Here is a 26,212-nt window from a genome sequence, read left to right as displayed (position 1 = left end):
ACTGAACTCTGAACTCTTTGACGGAACCCTCCGTTGGAAGCCTAAACATCAAAGGATCATTGGAGGACAATCAAACCAGTCACAAAATCTCAGGGTGTTGCCCGATTCTGTTAAAGACATTACTTCATCGTCAGATATCACCGCCGGCTTCAAACGATCGCCCTGCGAACGACCATGGCAAAGACTCAAGACGGTGAGTCACACCGTGATTCATGAACATCCCACTTGGACGCGATCCCACTGCGCCCACGGAAAATACAGGCATTTATTGAGAAGTTAGCGAAATCATTAACTCTGCTTGACCTTCAGTTTAAGTGAACGCCATCTCGTCTTGAAAAGTTTGCTAACTCTGATGAACTGTTTGGTGATGCCTGGATTGCAGTCAGGTCCAATTTCCCGAACAATAGCCTCAGCTTCTTGCATCGCTGCAAAGACACCGTCACTTTCCGTGGTAGGAGTAAAGCACAGTTGTGTGTCGGATGCAGGAGTGTGAAATTTGCCTACGTTCAACTGCCAGCAACCTATTTTTCCCTCACATAAACTACAATTAACGACCAGGAACACAATATACAAACATTGCTCCTAAACGTTTGTCTGGCAGGCAGAAAAACAGGGTGAGGCACAGACATATAATTACATGTTTGTGCATACTTTAGTGGTGTTGCGCTTCAATGAGATTGAAAGATTTGTCTCGCGGTGAGTTAACCATATGCCTGCTGATGGGAGTATTGGGTCATATCTTTGCTATAGCAGGGCATCGACATGGAACATATCCACCCTGCACCTGATGGGCTGAAGGGCCTTCTTCTGTGCCTTATGGAGATTTACTGGGTGGTCTCCCCAAGTGACAGTGGGCCTTATTGATGCCCTTGGAAGTGGGAAGCGCCCCTTAAAATTGGCCACCGACATGACTCAAGTGTCTCCCGTCAAGTTTCCCATCCCTGGAAATACGGCGCGGCTGTAGGAAGACGATGGGATTCCCTTCCTACTCCCAGCCCATTGTCAATGAGCTGGGAAAATTCAGCCCTATGACTCCGGAACAGTTTAATGTTGGAACAATCCAGACAAATATGGCCACCATTTAGGGCAGAGGGAGAACGTACAGATAGCAGAGAGGGCAACGAACAGTTAATTTATTTCGACTTTTGGCTTTCACTCCCTTTCTGAATATTGGTCAGACAGTTTATTCAATAACAGTGTTGAGTAGCCAAAACAGTCTTTGTGTTCAACAATGCCTTTCTGTGTCATTTTACCATTTCAAAAGTTTGGGAGATAAGGGAATTAATATTCGCTGGCTACGTTCCCATTTTATTTTGATGACCATAATCATGCTTCTCAGCGAGTCGAGGTTGATTTAATTGTGTCTATTGATATATCTTCTAAGCCACGAAAGTTAGATAAGGCATTGAACCAGGTGTTGGGTGTGTCTATGGCGGAACAGATCGAGATAACTCTGGTCAGCCATGTGCAGCACATAAACATGGAGCGCCTGTCCTGTGGACAGTATGGTATTGCTCAAGTAGGGGGGAGAGACAGGTAAAAGGTCAGCCCTCTGGATTCACGTAGCTATTTCCTTTTATCAGTATTAATGGGGATATTGCCAACCCAAAGGTAAACTTGCTTTGACAAAGTATCACCCAGACATTAGCTCCGTTCCCTACTCCACAGATGATTTTCCAGCATTTTCATTTTTGTAAACTTGCTGCGTTTGCCCGGCGTGCCGTCAAACTCAAGATAAATATTTATTTGTCGTTCATTTAACTCCATGGGAATGATGGATTTTTAGCTGGGGAATTTACTGGCCATTGGCCACATTAAGCCCCAGCAAGTTAGCAATGTTGCCTCACGCTTGCAAAACGCACACGAGGAGCTGACAGCTCTACTCACACCTTGCCGACTACGGTCGATAGCTGTTACAATTTTAATTGTTGTTAGTGTAACAATCACCCCCGTGGCGAATGCATTCCATTGTCTGTTTAACGGCATGTTGCTTTTGATTGTAACAATTTGAATGGTAATCTTGATTTTTCTTCAGAAGACTTCCTCCCGGAAGTTGATACCCTGACACTTTGTGTATTCTGTGTCCTGATCGGATTCTATTTGATCGCCAGTCTTATGAGTACATAATTCATATTTTCCAATTAAGGGGCAATTTAGCATGGCTAATTCACCTACCCAGCACATCTTTTGGGTTGATGTGGCGATGCCGGCGTTGGACTGGGGTGAGCACAGTATGAGGCAGCAGTGTTAGCCACTGTGCCACTGTGCTGCCCACGGCTCACCTTTCCTGCCGCCAGGGAACCAGTCGCTGGGGGCTCGCTTTCAGCGGGACCCAAAGATCCCGCTGGCGGGATGGGCTGGAAAATCCTGTACAACCGGCACGATTCAACGGGAAAAAAACAGATTCCCGTTTTGGGCATGATTAGCGAGCCGTTTGGGCACCGTGAACAACCCCGCTATCAAATTGGACTCTCTTTTTTTTGTGCCTCAGCGTTCCAATCTCTCATAACCCCATCATGGCCTCCGGAGCCCCTCCCCATTCCCCCTACTTACCTGTTGCGGGACCCTCAAGCCCCCCCCCCCCCCCCCCCCCCTCACCTCATAAAGGCAGGGCACTCCCAGGCCTGATGCCCGACACGGGAAAGATGGCACCCAGGCACCTTGGCACTGCCAACCTGGCACCCTGGCACTGCCCCTGCCAGCCTAACAATGCCACATGGGCACCCTGGCAGAGCCACCAAGATGGGCGCAACAAGGCCGTTCGATCGCGCCCAATGTGTTTAAAGAAAAGACAGTTGGATATACACTTGAGCTACTATAACCTAAGGGGCAAGAGACCAAGAGGCGGAAAGTGAGAGTAGGTTGAATGGCTGTTTGTCACAGGTACAGGAGCAGTGGGCTGAATGGCCATCCTCCTGGGCTGTAGGTTTCTATGTTGCTTTTACTCAACAGTTACTCAATGCACCAACCTCAGAAAAGTTACAGCACAGAAAGAAGCCATTCGGCCAATCGTGTCTGCGCCAGTCACAAGATAAATTAAAAATTCTCACTGCCCATTCTGATCACGCCCTCCAGCAGTAGCTCTGCAAGTTACAGCACTTTCGCTGTTGATCTCGGTGCCTTTTAAATTTTTTCAGGATTTCTGCCTCCATCACCAAACCAGGCAGCGAATTCCAAACACCCACTATGCTCCGGGCGAAGACGTTTCCCCTCATGTTCGTTCTAATCCTTCCACCAATCGCCTAGTACAATCCAGCACAAGACCCCAATAGTGGCTGGGATACTGGACAGAAACCCTTACATTTTGTCAGACTGTGAGGAAAGGATACTTTGCTGCAGGAGTGATTTCACGCACAAATAGAAATATGGGACGCAATCAAACAGAAATGTTTCTAAGTGTCATTTGTGGTGGGTTTTGCTGGGAGTTCCTTTCCGGTTCTGTCGGTGAGTTCCCCACAGCTATCTAACCACTTTTGGGCCCTGGTCAAGCCCACTCTTTGAATTAGTTTCATCACTGGGGAGCTGAACTCACCGGCCAGACCGGCTCCTCGGAGATCAGGCGCCATCTTGAAAGGGTGCCCTGATAAGTGAGCTTGTGGGTCTCCCACGAATGGGCAACGTCAGCCCCCCCCCCAACATGGACATTACCTCACCCCCCCCCCCCCCCCCCTCAAAGTGATGGCACCCAGCTGAGGGCCCACCACTTTTCAGGCCTTCCCATGCTTCTTTCCAGCCCCCCCTCCCTTTCCAGGAGCCCTACCCTTAATCTCTCCAACCTTCTAGAGACCTCTCCTTACCCTCTCCACGGCTCCACCCTCCTTTCATGGGCATAGCTCCCCCAGACCATAACCCTTAGCAATGCCACCCTGGAACGTGGGCACCCTGGCACTGGCACCCTAACAGCAACCACCCTGGGACCTCCAATGGTCTGGGTGACCCCCTGGTGCTGTTCCACCTGGTCCACGGTTGTTTGGACTAGTACGGAACGACGCCCGGCTGGGGCCGTTAGATATCGGGAGTCGGGTAGATCTTGGGTGAGCATACTCAAGGGGGTTTAAAACCCACTTAGGCACGCAAGGCTTGATCACGCCCATTGTGGATGGGATCCTGATCGCGATGCCTCACGAGGTCTGGGTAGATCTCTCGAGGCGTACTGACTGCCAGGAAGCCTGCGGGCAGCGTCTCCTGGCATGTACTGGCCGTGTCGTGCTCATGGAAGATCATGCCCATGGTATATTAAACAAACAGTATTACTAACTTTAACGTCATCAAGACAACTAGCTTTCAATTACATGTTAACCAATGCTTAACAATACAATGAAACAATCCTAACGGCTATCTTTATCGTAAGAAGTCTTACAACACCAGGTTAAAGTCCAACAGGTTTGTTACAAACACTAGCTTTCGGAGCACTGCTCCTTCCTCTGGTGAGGAACACCCATCTAACACCCATCTGGGTAGATGGGGTCCTCAGCTGGGAACTGCACAAGGAGGCCGCAGGTGAGGAAGGAGCAGTGCTTTACCCAATCGCAGAGTACCCAGAGCAGAGTACCCAATTGTTTTTTCCAATTAAGGGGCAATTTAGCCTGGCCAGTCCACCCACCCTGCACATCTTTGGGTTGTGGGGGCGAAACCCCACGCAGACACGGGGAGAATGTGCAAACGCCACAGGGACACAGAGCCGGGATCGAACCTTGGACCTCGGCGCTGTGAGGCAGCAGGGCTAACCCACTACGCCACCGTGCTGCCCAACATTCTTAAACTGCAACCTTTGCTTCCGCCCCTGACTCCTCCTATTAGTTACATCATCACACTAAGCTAAAACTCAGTGGACGCCATCTAACCGAATGGGGACAAAGTCCCTTAGCACGATATGAGCCGGGTGTTTCCTGGCGCTCGGAGTGTGGAGAAATACCCCGCTATCTAACACCCATCTGGGTAGATCAGGTCCTCAGCTGGGAACTGCACAAGAAGGCCGCACCTAGCCCCGTTTTCGGACATTTTTAAATGACATCCCGATTTCTCGATCGCCCCATGTGGCCCCCAAATCCTCCCACCCAAGCCCCAAATATAAGGGGGTTCCCGGGCCCCCCACACATCTATTCAGGGCAACCCCTGACCCGATCACTGCCGTGAAAAAATTGCCAGCGTGGCACCTTGGCAATGCCAGCCTGGCACCCAGGTGGCATTATTTGAGTGCCAGGTTGCCACTGCCGGGCTCGCAGTGTGAGGATGCACGGGTGCCACCAGCAGTGCCAGGGTACCACTCTGCCCAGAGGGCCTTCACCTGGGGCCCTCCAACCCCCTGGGAGACCCCCATGAGTGCCGTTCCGTCTGGTCCTCGTTTGTGGAGACCAGCACTGAACGGCGCTCCCTCGAGGTCTCCAAAGCGAGTAAGCTGGATCTCACGCCTTGGTTCAATCTCTGGAACGCATATTTGAGTGAGACTAGCGAGATTGCGTTAGACCCCAAGAGGTAGTGGCTCAGTAGTTAGCACTGCAGCCTCACGGCGCTGACGACCCGGGTTTGATCCCACCCCCGGGTCACCGTCCGTGTGGCGTTTGCACATTCTCCTCGTGTCTGTGTGGCTCTCATCCCACAACCCAAGCAGGTGTGCAGGGTACATGGATTGGCCACATTAAATTGACCCTTAATTAGAAAAAAAACAATTGGGTACTCTAGATGTTTTTAAAAAGCACGTGAGGGGTGGCGAGCTGGGTAGATCCCGGAATCATCTACTGACCGTGACCGGTCGATCCCGTCCAACGTGTCTAATTATCTACTCCTGAGGGAGTCCTCTTTCTATAAACAAAAGTCCACTCGTTCGAACTTTTACGATGCTTTAATTGCACCTGTCTCCAATAAGCCGAGCAGCCTTTCAAACCAGCATTTCATGGGGCTGGATTCCCTGCTGTTGGGATTCTTTGTTACATCAGCAGTGCACCTACGCCTGGGGATTTCCTGACGGCGTGGGGGTGACCACAATGGGAAACCCCATAGGCCGGCTTGGCGGGATGGAGAATCCCACTGCCGGTGGCGACGTGCCGCACCAGAAAACTGTCACTGCCAATGTGCCAAGCTGCCGCTTTTTGCGCACACGCGATCAGGCCCGGGTTACCTGCCGTGGGGTTGGGGTTGCGGAGCGGGGCCGGGGGACTCTCCCATGTTGTGTTCGGGCTTGGGGGGGGGGGGGGGGGGAGGGAGGTCAGGGATTCTTTCAGGGCCTCGGAGACCTGGCTGACATTTCAAAAATGGCGTCCCGATCTCTCGCTCCAACAGGGAGGTCCGCTGAACGGGGCTCTGTGCAACCTTGGCCGCACGTTCCCCATTTTAGAACCTTTTCTCAAAGCGAGTCGCGCTGAATACCCATGTGTTTCTCAGCACTGCGAGCAGCGGGAAACGCGCGGCTAAACGCCCTCGCTCAGGGACTTTGTTCCCTTTCGGGAAGATCGTGCCCATAATTTCTAAAATTCTTGCATTCATCACATACCTCAAATCTGACAGTTGATCTCTCTATCGCGGCCCCTCACAATCCTCAGTCGGGTCGCCCCTCATCCTGGCTCCTCAGTTCAGAGGCGAACAACCCCGGCCTACCCAACCTTTCCTCGCAGCTGCAAAGTTCAGGCCCTGGCAACAATCTTGTAAATCTGCCCAAACTAATCTAATAAATTGCACACGGTCGTGAATTCCATTCAATTTAATTAACGTCCCACGAGAGGTGAATCTTGACAAGATAAAACTTCCAAGATGTAAGAAGAGTAACATTTCTCTCCGAATCTCCAAATCGAGTGAAAACTTCAGGCTGTCTGGTGAACATTATAAGCCACCTGGGGGGGGGGGGATCCGCCTCACGGATGAACTTTGCACAGCCCTGACACACTGACCTGATTCTCCCCATCTCGGAGACTTCAAGACAGATAGTCACAGCCTTGTTTAAGAAAAAGACAAGGTTGTTCTTCGTACACTATCCGTCATAACTTCTATTCACAGAGTTCAAAAGGATTATCGGAAGGGATACTGATCGGGAACTAAATTCACCTCAGTGCAGATTGTACATTCCCCATAGTCACTCATGCAGAAGGTAAACAGAATCATCTATCTGTGTCTTGTGCTCCTGCCTGGAACTACACTCCCACCTTCAATTGCTTCAGTCCCTGCAGTTCTGAAAAAGTTCTCATTCCGTTTCAGAGGGATTAGCATCCCGGTGACTCCACACCAGTGCCCACACTTTCATTTATCCCGTCTGTACTTGTTGGAGTTCAGAAGGATGAGGGGGGGGGGGGGGGGGGGGGGGATCTTATTGAAACTTACAGGATACTGCGAGGCCTGGATAGAGTGGACGCGGACAGGATATTTCCACTTGTAGGAAAAACTAGAACCAGAGGACACCATCTCAGACTAAAGGGACAATCCTTTAAAACAGAAATAGGAGGAATTTCTTTGGCCAGAGGGTGGTGAATCTGTGGAACTCTTTGCCGCAGAAGGCTGTGGAGGCCAAATCGTTGAGTGTCTTTAAGACAGAGATAGATAGGTTCTTGATTAATAAGGGGATCAGGGGTGATGGGGAGGAGGCAGGAGAATGGGGGGGGGGGGGGGGGGGGGAGAAAAATATCAGCCATGATTGAATGGTGGAGCAGACTCGATGGGCTGAGTGGCCTAATTCTGCTCCTATGTCTTATGGTCTTATGGATAGAGGTTGTTCAAAATACCGGAGAGTTTTGATGGAGTAAATGAGGAGATGGAGTCAATGAGGAGAAACCAGAGGTGGGAGATTTGAGGTAATTGGCCAAGGAGAAAACCAGAGGCAACGGCATTTTAAGCAGTGAGTGGTTATAACCTGGAATGCACGGTTTGAAATGGTGGGGGAAGCATGATGTTGTGATACTGTTCAAAGAGAAAATTGGAGAAATTGGATCCCGGCCAGGTGGTTGAAGTTTCAGTCGGTGATTACTTTGGGAATAGCGATCACAATTCCGTAAGTTTTAGAATACTCATGGACAAAGACGAGTGTGCTGAATTGGGGAAAGGCCAAGTATAACAAAATTCAGCAGGAGCTAGGGAATATGGATTGGGAGCAGCTGTTTAAGGGTAAGTCCACATTTGAAATGTGGGAGTCTTTTAAGGAAAGGTTGATTAGAGTGCAGGAGAGACATGTCCCTGTGAAAATGAGGGATAGAAATGGCAAGATTAGGGAACCATGGATGACGGGTGGAATTGTGAGACTAGCTAAGATGAAAAAGGAAGCATGCAGAAGATCGAGGCGACTCAAAACTGATGAAGCTTTGGAGGAATACGGGGAATATAGGGCAAATCTCAAACGTGCAATAAAGAGGGCTAAAAGGGGTCATGAAATATCTTTGGCTAACAGGGTTAAGGAAAATCCCAAAGCCTTTTATTCATATATAAGGAGCAAGAGGGTAACTAGAGAAAGGATTGGCCCACTCAAAGACAAAAGAGGGAATTTATGCATGGAGTCAGAGGAAATGGGTGAGATTCCCAATGAGTATTTTGCATCGGTATTCACCAAGGAGAGGGACATGACGGATGTTGAGGTTAGGGATGGATGTTTAAATACTCTAGGTCAAGTCGGCATAAGGAAGGGGGAAGTTTTGGGTATCCTAAAAGGCATTAAGGTGGACAAGTCCCCAGGTCCGGATGTGATCTATCCCAGGTTACTGAGGGAACCGAGGGACAAAATTACTGGGGCCTTAACAGATTTCTTTGCAGCATCCTTGAGCTTGGGTGAGGTCCTGGAGAATTGCTAATGTTGTACCTTTGTTTAAGAAGGGTAGCAGGGATAATCTAGGGAATTATAGACCTGTGAGCTTAACGTCAGTGGTAGGCAAACTGTTGGAGAAGATACTGAGGGATAGGATCTATTCACATTTGGAAGAAAATAGGCAGCATGGTTTTGTGCAGGGAAGGTCATGTCTTACAAACCTAATAGAATTCTTTGAGGAAGTGACAAAGTTAATTGATGAGGGAAGTGCTGTACATGTCATATACATGGACTTCAGTAAGGCGTTTGATAAAGTTTCCCGTGGCAGGTTGATGGAAAAAGTGAAGTCGTATGGGGTTCAGGGTGTACTAGCTAGATGGATAAAGAACTGGTTGGGCAACAGGAGACAGAGAGTAGTGGTGGAAGGGAGTATCTCAAAATGGAGAAGGGTGACTAGTGGTGTTCCACAGGGATCCGTGCTCGGACCACTGTTGTTTGTGATATACATAAATGATCTGGACGAAGGTATAGGTGGTCTGAATTGCAGATAGCGAGGGAGGCTGTCAGAAAATACAGCAAAATATAGATAGATTGGAGAGTTGGGCAGAGAAATGGCAGATGGAGTTCAATCTAGGCAAATGCGAGGTGATGCATTTTGGAAGATCCAATTCAAGAGCGGACTATATGGTCAATGGAAGAGTCCTGAGGAAAATTGATGTACAGAGAGATCTGGGAGTTCAGATCCATTGTACACTGAAGGTGGCAACGCAGGTCGATAGAGTGGTCAAGAAGGCATACAGCATGCTTGCCTTCATCGGACGGGGTAATGAGTTTTAGAGTCGGTAGGTCATGTTACAGTTGTATAGGACTTTGGTTAGGCCACATTTGGAATACTGCGTGCAGTTCTGGTCGCCACATTACCAGAAGGATGTGGATGCTTTAGAGAGGGTGCAGAGGAGGTTCACCAGGATGTTGCTTGACATGGAGGGTGCTAGCTATGAAGAAAGGTTGAGTAGATTAGGATTGTTTTCGTTTGAAAGACAGAGGTTGAGGGGGGACCTGATTGAGGTCTACAAAATTATGAGAGGAATGGACAGGCTGGATAGCAACAAGCTTTTTCCAAGAGTGGGGGTGTCAATTACAAGGGGTCACAATTTCAAGGTGAGAGGGGGAAAGTTTAAGGGAGATGTGCGTGGAACGTTTTTTACGCAGAGGGTGGTGGGTGCCTGGAATGCTTTGCCAGCGGAGGTGGTAGACGCGGGCACGATAGCATCATTTAAGATGCATCTAAATAGATAAATGAACGTGCGGGGAACAGAGGGAAGTAGATCCTTGGAAAATAGGAGACAGGTTTAGATAAAGGATGTGGATTGGCGCAGGCTGGGAGGGCCGAAGGGCCTGTTCCTGTGCTGTAATTCTCTTTGATTTTTGTTCTACTTGAAGGGACAAACTTATCAGGTTAATAAAAACGGCAGGGGTTTGGGACAAATTGAATAATTGTTTCAAAGAGCCGGCACATAGACAGATGAGCAGAATGGGCTTTTTCTGTTCCAGGATTCTATTCGCCTCGAGTGACAGTGATTTACACATTGTAACCACTCTCTGGGTTACAGCTATTTAATACCCGCATTCTGTTTGGAAATTTTAATGATCAAGGAAGGCAGCGGCTTGAAGCAAAAGATTTATTTTTTATCAATACTCTGCCCACGGCAGCAACTATCTACAATCACTGTCCCGCCCCCATTGGGACAACCAACCTGCCGGTCCCTGTTTGGGCCGCCATTTATGCTCGGTTCTAACAAGCCCCAGCCGGGTTCCCTCCGCCCCTGACCCGGGAAGCTCGCACTCCGAGAATCCCGTGGGGAGATCGACAACGGTTTCCCTGTGGCCCTGGGGGAGGTTACGGCAAAAGTAATATTCCCAGTTGGAGCACTTCGACAGCAGCAGCAACTTCTATTGATGCAACACCTTTGACAAAATGAGATGCCCCAAGATGCTTTCCAGGAACATTGCAACAGAACATGTAACACCGAGCCACGTAATGAGATATTATGAGCAAAAAGCTTGGTCTAAGAGTTAGGCTTTGAGGAATATCTTAAAGGAGGGAAATGAAGTTGGGATTTGGAGGGGTGTCAGGAGGGTATTGCAGATCTGTGAACACAAATTGGACGGTAGGTGTCGTGTTTGGAGGTGGATTTCCAGAATCGGAGCCTTGGTGACATTTTGGTTCAGGCATGGCAGATGAAATGAAATGAAATGAATGAAAATGAAATGAAAATCGCTTATTGTCACGAGTAGGCTTCAATGAAGTTACTGTGAAAAGCCCCTAGTCGCCACATTCCGGGGCCTGTTCGGGGAGGCTGGTACGGGAAGGAGGCTGGTAGGAGGAGACTCAGGCCGACATGATGGCACAACTTCACTTGAAAGTTGTTTTTTTTCTTTCTGATGCCTTCAGGCATTTTCCTTTGAAATGACTCGATTCAGTTTCTTGTCATGATTTTGCAAATGTCATGCCCTGCACCGAATGGTGACTGCAAGGCACAGAGAACCCGATTGTTTGTCTGTCAGATTTAGAGGGAAGCAGAATCTCCAGAAAGAGCAGCCGCTCAGAGAGGGACTCCGCAGCATAACTGCAGAAATCACAGCCGGACGTGGCTTAACTGAGGCAGAACATGATTGTCCCGAAAGGGATAGCCTTACACTGCTTTGAACGGCTGCCCATGGACCGCAAGTAGTTCTCGGTTAGCTGAACATTTTAAACTGTCTCAGTTCACACAGGCCTGCTCCAGTGTTAGCAGCTTCATTGTAGTTGGCGTGTTATACTTGTTGTACTGTTGCGAAAGTAAGTTAGGATATGGCTTCGGAGGGGCCACCATTCTCAGCCCCTGGTTCATCCCCTGCATGGTGTAGATCTGTAGAATCCCTACAGTGCAGAAGGAGGCTGTTAATCCCTGATTATTTTGCTGTCAGTCTAGATTCAATAAAATCTGAGATGGATTTGCAGGTATCATATCATTTAATAATAACTAACTTGCAAGGCTGACTCAATCCATAGGACCTCAGGACACACACACTGTCTTCTGCAGAGCCCAGGATAAAGAGACCCTCAAACAAAGGAACACTGGAGATATACTTCAAATTACATCACGATTCGCATACAAACTTCCCATTGGTCATTTTACACACCTCCTGACCTGGTCATATATCCTAATTGGCTCACTTATCCTAGGCCCCTTTTTACCCAGCATCCTTTTCACTATTCTCCCCATGAGGCAAAGCTCCCCCAAGGGTCTCTAGCCAGGCTTTGCTAAATTCCTTTGTTCTTTGTCTGTGAACACAATACCCTCAGGGTCCTACTGTCCATCAGATTTGTTTGCTCACTTCCTCAAGGCCATTCAGCCCACAATCGAGTCTGTACTCGGATGGAGCACCCTACCTGGGCCAACACACCCCGTCACATCCCAGTAACCCCAACTAACCTGTACATCCCTGGACACTAAGGGGCAACCTTATCATGGCCAATCCACCAAACCTGCACATCTTTGGACTGTGGGAGGAAACCGGAGCACCCGGAGGAAACCCACGCACACACGGGGGGAAAGTGCAAACTCCACACAGTCACCCGAGGCCGGAATCGAACCCGGATCCCTGGCGCTGTGAGGCAGCAGTGCTAACCACTGTGCCCCCTGCCGCCCATCTTAGCCCATCAGGAGTTGGCTAAAATATTTGTTCCGATATTCAGGGGTACTGAATATATCTATATATGGACAATGATGTAAAACAGAAGCATAACATGGGGTTGGATTTTATGGCATCCCCCCCCCCCCCCCAAACCCTCCCAAGTATTGTATTGAATAAAGGGGGGGGGCTCAGAAAATAATGCTGGTTCACATCCCACCACCTCTCTGCTCACTGCTGACTTTTCGCCCATGTTGTGGTGGGCGGGAAATACATCAGGCAGCTTGTCCACCCACACATAGGCCTATTGAGACCTTTAACTGGACAACTAATGGTCACTTAATGGCCTCATTCAACCTCGGATGCTATTGTGCATGCAGCAGAGGCAAGGGGTTGGGGTGGGGGGGGCGTGGGGCCTGGCAGCCTTCATTGTTTGGGCTGCTGTCAGACAGGAAGGGGTCTGTTGAGGGGGTCCCTGAGATTGTACCCTCACCCCCCTTAACTCCTCACACACATCCCCCACACCCCACCTCCACCCTGTCTCTCTCGCTCTCTGACCCCCTCCGCTGGCCCGTGTTTGACAGCTCCCGCTCGAGGCAACTTTATTGGTCCTTTCCCCCCGTTTGCTGGGCGAACGTTTTGGTGAAAAAAGGTGTAGAGGTGACTGAAGTTAAACTCCACTGGGGGGGGGGGGGGGGGGGGGGGATTGGACGCGATGTTTTGGGGGTAGTGTTAGGCAGGGATCAAACGGTTTGGGAGCTTATTTGTGGATGGCAGCTTTATGAGTTTAGGGGACTTGGAGGAGGAACATGAGCTGCCCAGTGAGAATGGGTTCCAATATTTACATGTCCAGGACTTTGTGAGGAATAAGGAGCCATCCTTTCCTGATTTAACGCCCTCCAGACAGCATGATAAGGTGGTATTGAGGGAAGGAGTGGGGCCAAGGCAAGGTGTCCAAAATCTACAAGGAGCTAATGGACTGGGACATGCCCAAAACGGAGGGAGCCCCGATAGGGGAAGTCAAGCGGAAATGGGAGGAGGAACTGCGGGGGGAATGGAGATTGGGTTGTGGGAGGAGGCTCTGAGGAGGGTGAATGCATCCTTGTCGTGCTCGAGGCTCAGCCGTATCCAAAATAGTCCATAAGGCCCACATGACAGCGGCCAGGGTGAGCAGATTCTTTGAGGGGGTAGAGGACCGGTGTGGACGGTGTGTGTGTGTGGGGGGAGGGGGGTGAGCAGATTTTTTGAGGGGGTAGAGGACCGGTGTGGACGGTGTGTGTTGGGGTTGGGGGGGGGGGCACGAACCATGCCCATATGTTTTGGGCATGTCTGAAGCCGATGGGGTTCTGGCAGGGGTACGCGGACGTAATGCCCGAGGTGCTGAGGGTGAAGATGGTCCCGGGTCCAGATGTGGCGATATTTAGTGTGTCGGAAGACCTGGGAGTCCGGTGGGGGGGGGGGGGGGGGGTTAAAGGGGCTAAAATGGGGAAGGCAGAGGAAGAGAATGTCAGGGGGTTGGGGGCGTTGGTTATTTATTTATTTACTCTGGGGTTCCTTTTTGTTCTTGCTCTTGTGTTGGTTTGTATTTAATGTTGATGCAAATGCCTTAATAAAAATATTTTTAAAAAATGTACCTCTTTGAGCAAGTCATCGGCCGGTGGTAGGGTCTTCTGGTCCTGCCGTTGAACACACCCCTCACCGCTGGGAAAATTCCGGCCTTAATCTCTGATCGTGGGCCTCCGCATCAGAAGGGGAGGCCTGCTGAGAGCTAAAAACCCCAGCCCCTGCTGCCAATCCCCTTACTCCTTCCTGTGACACTCACTCCCCTGTCTTCCCACCATCACTCACGGTTCCAGGCCTCAGGTGGGTGTGGTGCCAGTCACCGCTGATGATAATGCTGCCACTCAATTAGTGACCGGCACTTCTCAGCAGGTGAGACCTTCACCTTTGGGGTCCATATTCTAGGGAAGGCCGGCAGCAGGCTGGCATTTGACGTGGTGGGCAGTAAGAGACAATGCAAAGCTATTGTCTACTTTCTGAGACGTCATTGGCTCTATAAGTACCGCCCAATGTGTTGGGTCTCAGCCCTGTATGGTCTCTGTTTTATTCCTGTGACCTGGATGTGGTGAGGTCCGGCCTGAGAGTGGTGTTGATCAAGGCCTGTCACCATGTGGCGCTCCCTGACAGGAACTGTGCAGGCAGTGTGTCTAGGTCTGCCAAGGGGGTAGGACTGGGCTATCATTGGAATTAATAACCATTGTCTGATTTGCATTGAATGCTGTTTCCATGTTATGTATCTGAAAAGGTATTGATAGCTTCAAAGTGCAAAGAGCTCACAACAGAATGGGGTGGCACTTTGGGGGGGGGGGGGGGGGGGGGGCTGGCAACGCGCCAACGGGAGTGGTGATCGACCATGATCTTATTGAGCGGTGGAATAGGCTCGAGGGGCTGAATGGCCTCCTCTTGTTCCTATACTGCAGAATGCTGAGAGAGGTGTTCCTGCCTCCCTGGCCACACAACATTATTGTGTCCCTGATTTCACACAGTCATGCTGGTTTAGGCGAAAGCTGAACTCTTCTTGCGTAAGATACGGAGGAGAACCCGGAGACTCAGCCCTGAGCACCCTGCACACCTAGTGGTAGCTAGTTCGGGGCAAAGAATTGGGGTGGGCCGGCTGCCTGTTTCTTGGCCGCAGACAGGGTGCAGATCAGAGAATAGGAACGTGCCACAAAAAGCTTTGTAAAGTGACTGCCGATTATGGAAACAGATTGCTGTGACCACTGATACTCAAATCTTCAATATTGTTAAATGCAGTTTGTAAATGATATTTCTGCCCAGCATCTGTGTAAAACCTGTGTGTGTGCAAAAGCAGTAAGAACGTATTTAAATATTCATGCTGATTGGAAGTTTCACCTGATTAATTCAGCGCAAGAACATAATAAATAGCAGCAAAATTAGTCCATTCGGCCCCTCCAACCTGTTTTCCTATTCAGTGCAATCACGGCTGATCTTCTGCCTCAGCTACACTTCCCTGCCCGCTTACCGTACCTCTCGATTCCCCGAAGATCGGAAACTTGTCTGTCCCGGCCTTAAGCATGCTCGAACCATGGGGAACCTCAACCCTCTGGGGTTGAGAGTTCCAAAGATTCACGGTCCTCTGAGTGAAGCGGTTTCTCCTCGTCCCAGTCCCAAATGATCAGCTCCATACCCTAAGACTGTGCCCCCCCCCCCCCCCAGTGGCTTTACATTCCCCGACCAGCTGATACAATCTCCCAGTGCCCACCCGGTCAAGCCCCTTCAGGTTGTTGTACATTTCAGCAAGACCCATTCCTTCCTTATATAAAGAGGATACAACTGCGCATGTGACTTATACGCCAGGTTTCCCGGTACCTGGGCCCCGAATTTGGATTCACCTTTATTTTCCTATTTCTCTCCTTTTTACAGGAGCTGGGAATCCGGATTGCAAAATTGCGATTGTAATGGGCAGGACAGAAAACAAGGACTTTCCAAGGTAAGGGACAAATAGCTGGGAATTTGGCCCGGTTACGCTACAAGACTCGAAAGGGGTTACTTCCAGTCTTGCAGCTGAAGTACAGATAGTTGGGGAAGTTTGCAAACCCACCCGCCCCCATTTTCCAAATGTTGCACGGGAGGGTCTTGTGCAGAAAGAGGATTTGGATTTGATTTATTGTCACGTGTACTGAGTTACAGTGAAAAGTATTGTTCTGTGTACAGTCCAGACAGAAAAAACATGGGACATATGATAAATACACAATGTAAATACATTTTTTTTATTTTTAAAAATAAATTTAGAGTACCCAATTCATTTTATTTCCAATTAAGGGGGAATTTAGCATGGCCAATCCACCTAGCCTGCACATCTTTGGGTTATGGGGGTGAAACCCACGCAAGCACGGGGAGAATGTGCAAACTCCACACGGACAGTGACCCAGAGCTGGGATCGAACCTGGGACCTCGGCGCCGTGAGGCAACAGGGCTAACCCACTGCGCCACCGCGTTGCCCACAGTGTAAATATATATATGAAGCTGAGAACCATCTCCACCTCGGCACCATTGATGCAGACAGGGGGGTGTACGATACTGTGCTTCCTGAAGTCAATGACCAGCTCCTTATTTTTGCTGGCATTGCGGGAGAGATTGTTGTCGTTACACCACACCACTAGGTTCTTTATCTCCCTCCTGTACTCTGACTCATCGTTGTTCGAGATTCGACCCACTACGGTCATGTCATTAACAAACGTGTGGATGGAGTTGGAGCCAAATTTTGCCACCCAATTGTGTGTATAGGGAGTATAGTAGGGGGCTAAGTACGCAGCCTTGCGGGGCCCCGGTATTGAGGACTATCGTGGAGGAGGTGTTGTTGTTTATCCTTATGATTGTGGTCTATAGGTCAGGAAGTCGAGGGTCCAGTTGCAGAGGGAGGAGCCAAGTCCTAGGTTTTGGAGTTTTGATATGAGCTTGGCTGGGATTATGGTGTTGAAGGTGGAGCTGTTGTCAATGTATAGGAGTCTGATGTTGGAATCCTTGTTGTTGAGATGCTCCAGGAATGAGTGTAGGGCCAGGGAGATGGCGTTCGCTGCGGACTGGTTGTGGTGGTATGCAAATAGCAGTGGATCAAGGCATTGTGGGAGTATGGGGTTGGTGTACTCATGACCAACCTCTCGAAGCACTTCATAATGATAGATGTTCAAGGCCACCGGATGGTAGTCATTGAGACACACTGCCTAATTCTTCAATGGCACCGGTATGATGGTCGTCTTCTTGAAGCAGGTGGGAAACTCGGAACGAAGTAGGCGGAGGTTGAAGATGTCCGTGCATGATCTGAGTGTACAACCAGGACTCTGTTAGGACTCGTTGCTTTCTGAGAGTTTCACTTTCAAGCAGACCGATCTGACTGCAGAAGCTGTGACGGTAGGTACGGGCGTGTGCGAAGCTGCTGGGGCTGTTGACATCGGTTTGATGGTTTCCTGCTCGAAAAGGGCATAGAATTAATTGAGAGGAGGGACTCCTGGAGTATCTGCAGGTGGTTTTCTGGACCAATACGCTGAGGAACCAACTAGACTTCAGGTCATCCTAGACTGGTTGCTGTGTAACGAGAACGGAATCATTGGCAATCTGGTTGTGCGAGACCACTTGGCAATGAGCCACCATAATATGATAGAATTTTTTATCAAGGTGGAGAGAGACATATTTGATTCTGAGATAAGAGTCCTGAATCTAAATAAAAGAAGCTACAACAATATGAGGTGTGAGTTGGCTGTGATGGATTGAGAAACTTTACTAAAAGCGGTGACGGTGGATAGGCAATGGCAAACATTCAAGGATCGTATGGGTGAACTGCAACAATTATTTCGGTCTGGCGCAAAAGTAAAATGGGAAAAATGGCCAGACCATGGTTTACAAGGAAAATTGGAGATAATATTAGATCCAAGGAAGAAGCATACAAATTGGCCAAGAAAAACAACAGGCCGGAGGATTGGGAGAAGTTTAGAATTCAACAAAGGAAGACCAGGGCATTGATTTCAAAGGAGAAAATAGAGTATGAGAGTAAGCTTGCAGGGAACATAAAAACTGACTGTAAAAGTTTCAGTAGGTATGTGAAGAGAAAAAGATTGGTGAAGACAAATGTAGGTCCCTTAGAGTCAGAAACAGGGGAATGTATTATAGGGGCAAAGAAATGGCGAAGCAACTAAATACGTACTTTGGTTGTGTCTTCACAAAGGAGGACACAAATAACACGTCAGAAATGTTAAGGAACACAGGGTTTAGTGTGAGGGAGGAACGGAAGGAGATCGGTGTTAATAGAGAAATGGTGTTGGGGAAATTGATGGGATTGAAGTCTGATGAATCCCCAGGGTCTGATAATCGACATCCCAGAGTAATTAAGGAAATAGCTGTAGAAATAGTGACTGCATTAGTGGTCACCTTCCAAGATTCCACAGACTCTGGAACAGTTCCTACAGATTGGAGGGTAGCTAATGTAACCTCACTATTTAAAAAGGGAGGTAGAGGGAAAACAGGAAATTATAGACCAATCTGCCTGACGTTGTTCGTGGTGAAAATTCTAGAATCCATTATCAAAGGTTTTATAGCAGAGCACTTAGAAAACAGTGGCAGGATCGGACAGAGTCAGCTGATCTATAAAGAGGAAATCATGCTTGACGAATCTACTGGAATTCTTTGGGCATGTAACCAGTAGAGTTGACGAGGAGGAGCCAGTGGAGGTGGTTTATTTAGACTTTCAGAAGGCTTTCGACAAAGTTCCACACAAGAGAGTAGTGTGTAAAATGAAAGGGCATGACATTGAAGGTAGTATGTTGAGATGGATAGAAAACTGGTTGGCAGATGGGAAACAAAGAGTAGGAGTTAAAGGGTCTTTTTCCAAATGGCAGGCGGTGCCAATGGTACCGCAGGGTTCGGTGCTGGAACCCTAGCTATTCCCAATATATATTAATGATGTGGATGAGGGAATTAAATGTAATATCTCCAGATTTGCAGATGATAGAAAGTTGGAGGGAGGGGGTGGTGGGTTGCGAGGAGAATGCAGAGATCCTTCAGTGTAATTTGGACAAGTTGAGTGAGTGCCAAATTAATGGCAGACGCAGTATAATTTGGATAAATACAAGGTTATCCACTTTGGTAGCAAAACAGGAAGGTAGATTATTATCTGAATGGCTACAAAATGAGAGATAGAGGGGATGTGCAATGGGACCTGGGTGTCCTCGTACACCAGTCGGTGCAGGTATGCATGCAGGCGCATCAGGCGGTAAAGAAGGCAAATGGTATGTTGGGCCTTCATAGAGAGAGGATTTGAGTACAGGAGCAGGGATGTCCTGCTGCAGCTATACAGGGCCTCGGCGAGGCCACACCTAGAATATTGTGTGGTCCACTTATCGGACAAAGAATGTTCTTGCTCTCGAGGGACCACAGCGAAGGTTTACCGTACTGATTCCTAGGATGGCAGAATGGACGTTTGAGGAGAGATTGAGTCAGTTTATTTGTTGGAGCTCAGAAGAACGAGGGGGGATCTCATAGAAACACATAAAATTCTAACAGGACTAGACAGGGTAGATGCGAGATTGGTATTCCTGATGGCAGGGGAGTCCAGAGCCAGGGGTCACAGTTTAAGGATATGGGGTTGACCATTTAGGAAAGAGATGAGGAGAAATATCTTCACCTGGAGAATGGTGAGCCTGTGGAATTATTGTATGATTTCAAGAAGCAATTAGCTATCGCACTTGGGGGCGAAGGGGATCAAAGGATGTGGGGGAAGGTGGGATTAGGCTATTAAGTTGGGTGATCAGCCATGATCATAATGAATGGCGGAACAGGCTTGAAGGACTGAATGGCCTCCTCCTGCTCCTATTTTCCATGTTTCTGTGTACATCGTGCCAATAGTCTGGGATATGACTCGCAGGAGATGGTTTCTGTTGAGATGGCAATCAGTCTCCATTATCTCTGCAGGACATTACAGTTCAACTTTTATATTGCGTCTCTTCCTTTGAAGTGCCTTTGTCTTAAAAAGGCGGGGGTCCCATTCTCTCTAGACAAGTTGGTCAAGTGTAATCCACATTGGAATTTTCCAGTGGTGGTTACTTTACAGTCTCAGGCAGCTGTTGCTGGTCCTTTCTTTAAAAACACATGTTGTATTTAAAATCTCAATATATCGACAAGTAATGCGTGTCTATGATCTATTGTCGTGACATTATCATTCTAGGAAATCTCTTCTGCACTCTCTCAGAGGATCTGGACTTCTTTCCTAATGTGTGGCAATCCAGAATTGTACACCGTATTCCAATTGAGACCTAACCAGTGATTTTCTTTCCTGAAGGTTTTGTAGAATTCCCTTGCTTTTGTCAGCTCTCTATCGATAAAGCCAAGATCTAATGCGCTTTTCCAAAAAAAAACAACCTTCTCAACCTGACCTGCCACTTTCAAAGTTCTGCACCCACACATCCCCAGGTCACTCCGTTCCTGCACCCCCTTCAGAAAGTTGTGCAGTGCAGTTTAAGTCAGGCTGGGATGTGGTGATTGGACGGCCTGACTTCATTTACATATTTCAAGCTATGATGAATGTAAGATGTGTTGTTAAATTTGTGAGTGGGAATTCACAGACACATTTTAATTGTTAAATTACAGGTTTTTTTTTGTAAATTTGTTACGTTCCATATTTGTTTCTTAGGCAGAAGCAACACAGTATGATTCTTGTTCCCATGGACACACCAGGGGTAAAGGTCACCAGGCCCCTAAGAGTGTTCGGATATGATGGTAAGATACATAATAATTTACTTCAGCAGGATTAGTCTTCCTTTAAGAATGACCATTAGAGTTTCTGATCTAAGAGGCATCATTGTGGGATGCCGGGATTGTTAATGTTGAATTTGTGAAATGCATGATTTAAGTTGCTAATTAAGCAGAACCACCCGGAGTTGGGGAAGGATTAGGGGATCGTTGGAAGAGTTTATAAAGCAGCTCTGAAATTGAACGTGATGTTGGGTGGGGGAAAGAAAAAGTCGACCATTTCCACAATGGGCAGCACGAAGAGGAGGAGACTCAGGATTGAGTTACTCCATCTCCATCTCCATAGCGATGAAGCAGGTTCACTCCGACACTGGAATATCTCTCCAAAGGCCATGGGCATCGTGAACTCGTTCATCGGTGACATTTCCAGCTTCACAGCCTCGATTGTGACACTGGCAGGAGAGCCACCCGATAAAGCCACCCCTGCTCCATTGCCCACAGGTGTAGGGTGGGCAGGAGGGCAGCAGGAAGGTCACCCGGGCACTTTCATCGGATTCCCGTTTGCAAACTGTTGCTGGCGGAGTGTGAAATTCTGCCTCTGGAGGATAATGCTCCGGACCGGGAATGTAATTTTGAACACGTCTGTCCTCGTGCTGAACTGCTGCTGTGTGATTCTAGACAGCAGTACTTAATATGTCGCACACGGGATTAAGAAAATCACCCCTAAATTCTCTCTCCCACAGCATTTTGTCCACTAAATGTCTACTAATTTTCGATATCAGTGTTTCCATTCCAGCTAACACGTGTCCGGTGCCATTCTGACATTGTTTAAGTCAGCGAATAGCACATTTCTGAATCATTTTGCCTCAGTTCAACAATTGGATCTGGCCTGAAGAGGTGCAGTCATTCTCCCCAGTGAGCACCTATTTGGAGCACCGGGGAAATTGCCAGAATATTTGCTGCAATAGGCCACATACCTCGCTGGGAGCTAACACCCCAGGGAATTGGGAACACAAAGCTGCCCGATCTGACAGCTGGGGTGGGGGAGTGGGTGGTCGGGTGGTGGAGGGGTAGACGTTGGTGGGCCTGACAGATTTCATGCACCTTTCCCTTTGCATGCGTTCACAGATTTTAGCTGGGAGGCGAGGGTTGGAGAATCTGGGATTGTTCCCCTTGGAGCAAAGGAGGTCGCGGGGGGACTTGATAAGGGGTGTACAAGATAATGCCAGGTTTAGATAGGATAGACCAAGAAAAGCTGTTCCCAGTAGCTGATGGTACACGGGCCAGTTGGGCTTTGGGCCAGTGATGCAGGAGGAATGTGAGGAAGAACACTTTTTACACAGCGAGTGGATAGGGAACTCACTGTCTGTGAGGGTGGTGGAAGCGGAGGCGGGATAATGTCCTCAGACGGAAATTAAACATGTGTTTAAAGTCATGTCAAAATCAGGCAGAGGACCGGACTCGCCTATTAAACACAGCAATTGTTGCCAACAAACCCATTTTCAGCTCAATTTCATTCAACTGCACCTGACCACCGCTCTCAAATACACCAAGGGATACATATTAATGGAAAGAAAATAAACAATTTTGTACCATCACCATTATGCTGGGTCACAAAGAATTTCCACCTGTGATTAGTTTAAGCCAGCTTTAGCCGGTCTTAGGATATGAGATGAGGAGAAATCCCTTCACTCAGAGGGTTGTGAATCTTTGGACTTCTCCACCCCTGAGGGTCGTGTATGCTCCATCGTTGAATATATTGAAGACTTGGATGGACAGATTTTTGATCTCTCAGGGAATCAAAGGATATGGGGAGCGGGCGGGAAACCGGAGTCCAAGATCATCCATGATCGTACTGAATGACGGAGCAGCTTCGATGGGCCGAGTGGCCTACCCCTGCCCCTATTTCTCACCTTCTCGGAGACTTGTACTGTGACCCATCCAGTGAAAATTCTAAGTGCCCTTTGAGTGAAATTTCTCATTCCAGCCGAGAGCGAAACTCTTTACCCCTTTGAAATAGTGAAACATGAAATAGTTGTCATCCCGAGTATCTCCAATCCAGGATTGGCAAGTTACTGTAAACCTGAGCCATTGTGTTTTTCCGAACCTGTGTATGAATGAATGAAATTAAATGAAAATCGCTTATTGTCACAATGAAGTTACTGTGAAAAGCCCCTAGTCGCCACATTCCGGCGCCTGTTCGGGGAGGCTGTTACGGGAATCAAACCGTGCTACTGGCCTGCTTGGTCTGCTTTCAAAGCCAGCGATTTAGCCCTGTGCTAAACAGTATGGAGAGTGATGTGACTTTGTTGTATCCTGGCAGATGCTTTTCACGGTGGGCACTTTGAGATACATTTCGACAATGTTCGTGTTCCTGTATCCAACATACTGTTAGGTGAGTCTACAAACAGGAAGATCGCAATCTTCTGGACAATTTTTTTTTATAGAGAACTTGGAATCTTTTCCCGGTGTTGTTCCTGCTCATTTCAGCTTTTTAAACTCCGACAAAATCTTACGGGAAGTGATTGTTTAGCATGCCATCTTAGTGTCCGCCGTCCTGTTAGCGACAGTAAGTGGATGCAGATACACAGTTAAAATCCAATACTGGGATCCAAAACTTGTAAATGTTGACGTTCAAAGAGACTTGGGGGTGTGCTGGTACAAATAGTGGAGAGAGTTAGCTTGCAGATAGAGTAAGCGTTTAGCCTTTATTGCAAAGGGATTGGAGTGGAGGATTAAAGAATCTGTGTGGGAAACCATCGCAGAGATTATCCTGGAGAATCAGCATCAATGTTAACACGGTAGCATTGTGGATAGCACAATCGCTTCACAGCTCCAGGGTCCCAGGTTCGATTCCGGCTTGGGTCACTGTCTGCGCGGAGTCTGCACATCCTCCCCGTGTGTGCGTGGGTTTCCTCCGGGTGCTCCGGTTTCCTCCCACAGTCCAAAGATGTGCGGGTTAGGTGGATTGGCCATGATAAATTGCCCTTAGTGCCCAAAATTTCCCTTAGTGTTGGGTGGGGTTACTGAGTTATGGGGATAGGGTGGAGGTGTTGACCTTGGGTAGGGGGTAGGGTGCTCTTTCCAAGAGCCGGTGCAGACTCGATGGGCCGAATGGCCTCCTTCTACACTGTAAATTCTATGTACATGTTTTTGAATAGGTTTTTGAATTAAACACAGTTGAGCGAAGAAATGGTTTCTCACCTCCCCCCCCCCCCCAAAATCGATCTAGGTGAAGGGAGGGGATTCGAAATAGCACAAGGCCGACTAGGACCAGGAAGAATCCATCATTGCATGAGGACAATTGGAACAGCAGAACGTGCCTTGGAGATGATGTGCCAACGGGCAACCCAGAGGAAGACTTTTGGGAAGAAACTCTTTGAACATGTAAGTAGGCAAGAATATGTTTTTAATCCCTAATGTTCCAGAAATATAATCCTCACGTTAATGCTGTACAACTCTCTTCAGTAAAATATTTTTTTTTAAAATGCTGTACAACCTTAACGGCCAGTGTGAAATGCTCAGAACACCAGTTATATCGTTCAACTGACTTCAACTTGTCTTAAACACATTAGTAAGAAGTCTTACAACACCAGGTTAAAGTCCAACAGGTTTGTTTCAAACACTAGCTTTCAGAGCACTGCTCCTTCCTCAGGTGAATGAAGAGGTATGTTCCTGAAACATATATATAGACAAATTCAAAGATGCCAGACAATGCTTAGAATGGGAGCATTTGCAGGTAATTCAGTCTTTACAGATCCAGAGATAGGGGTAACCCCAGGTTAAAGAGGTGTGAATTGTCTCAAGCCAGGACAGTTGGTAGGATTTCGCAAGCCCGGGCCAGATGGTGGGGGGTGAATGTAATGTGACATGATCCCAGGTCCCGGTTGAGGCCGCACTCATGCGTGCGGAACTTGGCTATAAGTTTCTGCTCGGCGATTCTGCGTTGTCGCGTGTCCTGAATGCTGCCTTGGAGAACGCTTACTCAGAGATCAGAGGCTGAATGCCCTGGACTGTTGAAGTGTTCCCCGACTGGAAGGGAACATTCCTGCCTGCTGATTGTCCAAACCTGGGATTACCCCTATCTCTGGACCGGTAATGATTTGATTACCCGCAAATGCTCGCATTCCAAGCATTGTCTGGCATCTCTGACTTTGTCTATATAAATGTTTCTGGAACATACCTCTCCATTCACCTGAGGACGGAGCAGTGCTCCGAAAGCTCGTGTTTGAAACAAACCTGTTGGACTTTAACCTGGTGTTGTAAGACTTCTTACTGTGCTCACCCCAGTCCAACGCCGGCATCGCCACATCATAAACACATTAGGACAAGCCTCTGGGTTTATTTTGTGCAACAAATGGGTTTCTTTCTGTCTGTCTATGTGTGAGCGAGGTGACCTGTGACAAGGCCTCTTGAAACTGGACACTTTTATCAGTTCAGAAGGTTAAAAGTTCACTTCCGTAGCACAGATCCTGTGTAGGATTTATGTATTTAACTCACTTCTTGCTTCCCCAGCCACGAGAACTCAGTGTCATTTTTATCCATTCGGTAGCATTGTGGATAGCGCAACTGCTTCACAGCTCCAGGGTCCCTAGTTCGATTCCGACTTGGGTCACTGTCTGTACGGAGTCTGCACATCCTCCCCGTGTGTGCGTGGGTTTCCTCCGGGTGCTCCGGTTTCCTCCCACAGTCCAAAGATGTGCAGGTTAGGTGGATTGGCCATGCTAAATTGCCCGTAGTGTCCAAAAATTGCCCTTAGTGTTGGGTGGGGTTACTGGGTTATGGGGATAGGGTGGAGGTGTTGACCTTGGGTAGGGTGCTCTTTCCAAGAGCCGGTGCAGACTCGATGGGCCAAATGGCCTCCTTCTGCACTGTACATTCTATGATCTATGACCCGCATTGAAGACGTTGATTCAAGCCTCCTTCCTTTTTGTGCCAACATGGTGTCCCTCCCCTTCGGGACTGACTGACGCCAAACGCCATCTTGCTGATGGTGATGGCGCTGGCGTTAAAGAAGCTGTCAGAAGTCAGCAGCTCGGGCTGAGTCGATGCCAACACTGCTCGTTTGGACTGCACCGCTCCAGTCAAAAGGAAGAGCCCAATTAATTTTTATGATTAGCAAAAAAAAACAGAGTACAATTAATTTTTAAAATTATGACGAGGAACTGTACTCAACGAGGAATAAAGCTAAAATCCTGCAGGGAAACAGTGCGACGAACCCAAGGATCAATTTAATTTCAAATCGGAAGAGGAAATTGTTTGATATGAATCTATGGTGGACAAAGTGCCATGATCAACGCCGTTCAAACAGGTGATCAATCCTTCTACCAACACCATTAAAACAGATGGTTATTTATCTCCTTTCTGTGGGATCCTGTTGGGCAATAAATTGGCTGCCTTCATCCCTACATTACGACAGCGAGGAGATTGAGGGGAGATTTGATAGAGGTGAACAAGATTAAGACAGATTTACAGGGACAAGGTCAAGCTGTTCCCATCAGCTGACTGCACACGGACTTTGGGTGGGCTGGGGTGGGGGAGGGGAACACAGAT

General features: G+C 48.3%; 2 protein-coding genes across 2 annotated transcripts in view; one reads left to right on the top strand and one right to left on the bottom strand.

The window, feature by feature from the left end:
* LOC119965784 (atypical chemokine receptor 4-like) overlaps positions 1–6,511 on the bottom strand; it is a 39,144-nt gene extending 32,633 nt beyond the window's left edge. The window contains exon 1 of the mRNA XM_038796611.1: positions 6,491–6,511. The gene's annotated coding sequence lies outside the window, so the exon portion shown is untranslated. The remainder of the gene's footprint in view (positions 1–6,490) is intronic.
* LOC119965783 (acyl-CoA dehydrogenase family member 11-like) overlaps positions 1–26,212 on the top strand; it is a 122,972-nt gene that overhangs the window by 70,935 nt on the left and 25,825 nt on the right. The window contains 4 exon segments of the mRNA XM_038796606.1: positions 15,842–15,908; positions 20,601–20,686; positions 22,983–23,054; positions 23,892–24,046. Of these exon segments, the coding sequence (XP_038652534.1) occupies positions 15,842–15,908; positions 20,601–20,686; positions 22,983–23,054; positions 23,892–24,046 (380 nt within the window).

This window comes from Scyliorhinus canicula, chromosome 5 (genome assembly GCF_902713615.1).
Source record: "Scyliorhinus canicula chromosome 5, sScyCan1.1, whole genome shotgun sequence".
NCBI classification, from domain to species: Eukaryota; Metazoa; Chordata; class Chondrichthyes; order Carcharhiniformes; family Scyliorhinidae; genus Scyliorhinus; species Scyliorhinus canicula.
The sequence above is the reverse complement of the archived record's forward strand: the minus strand, read 5'-3'. Positions and strand labels throughout refer to the sequence as shown.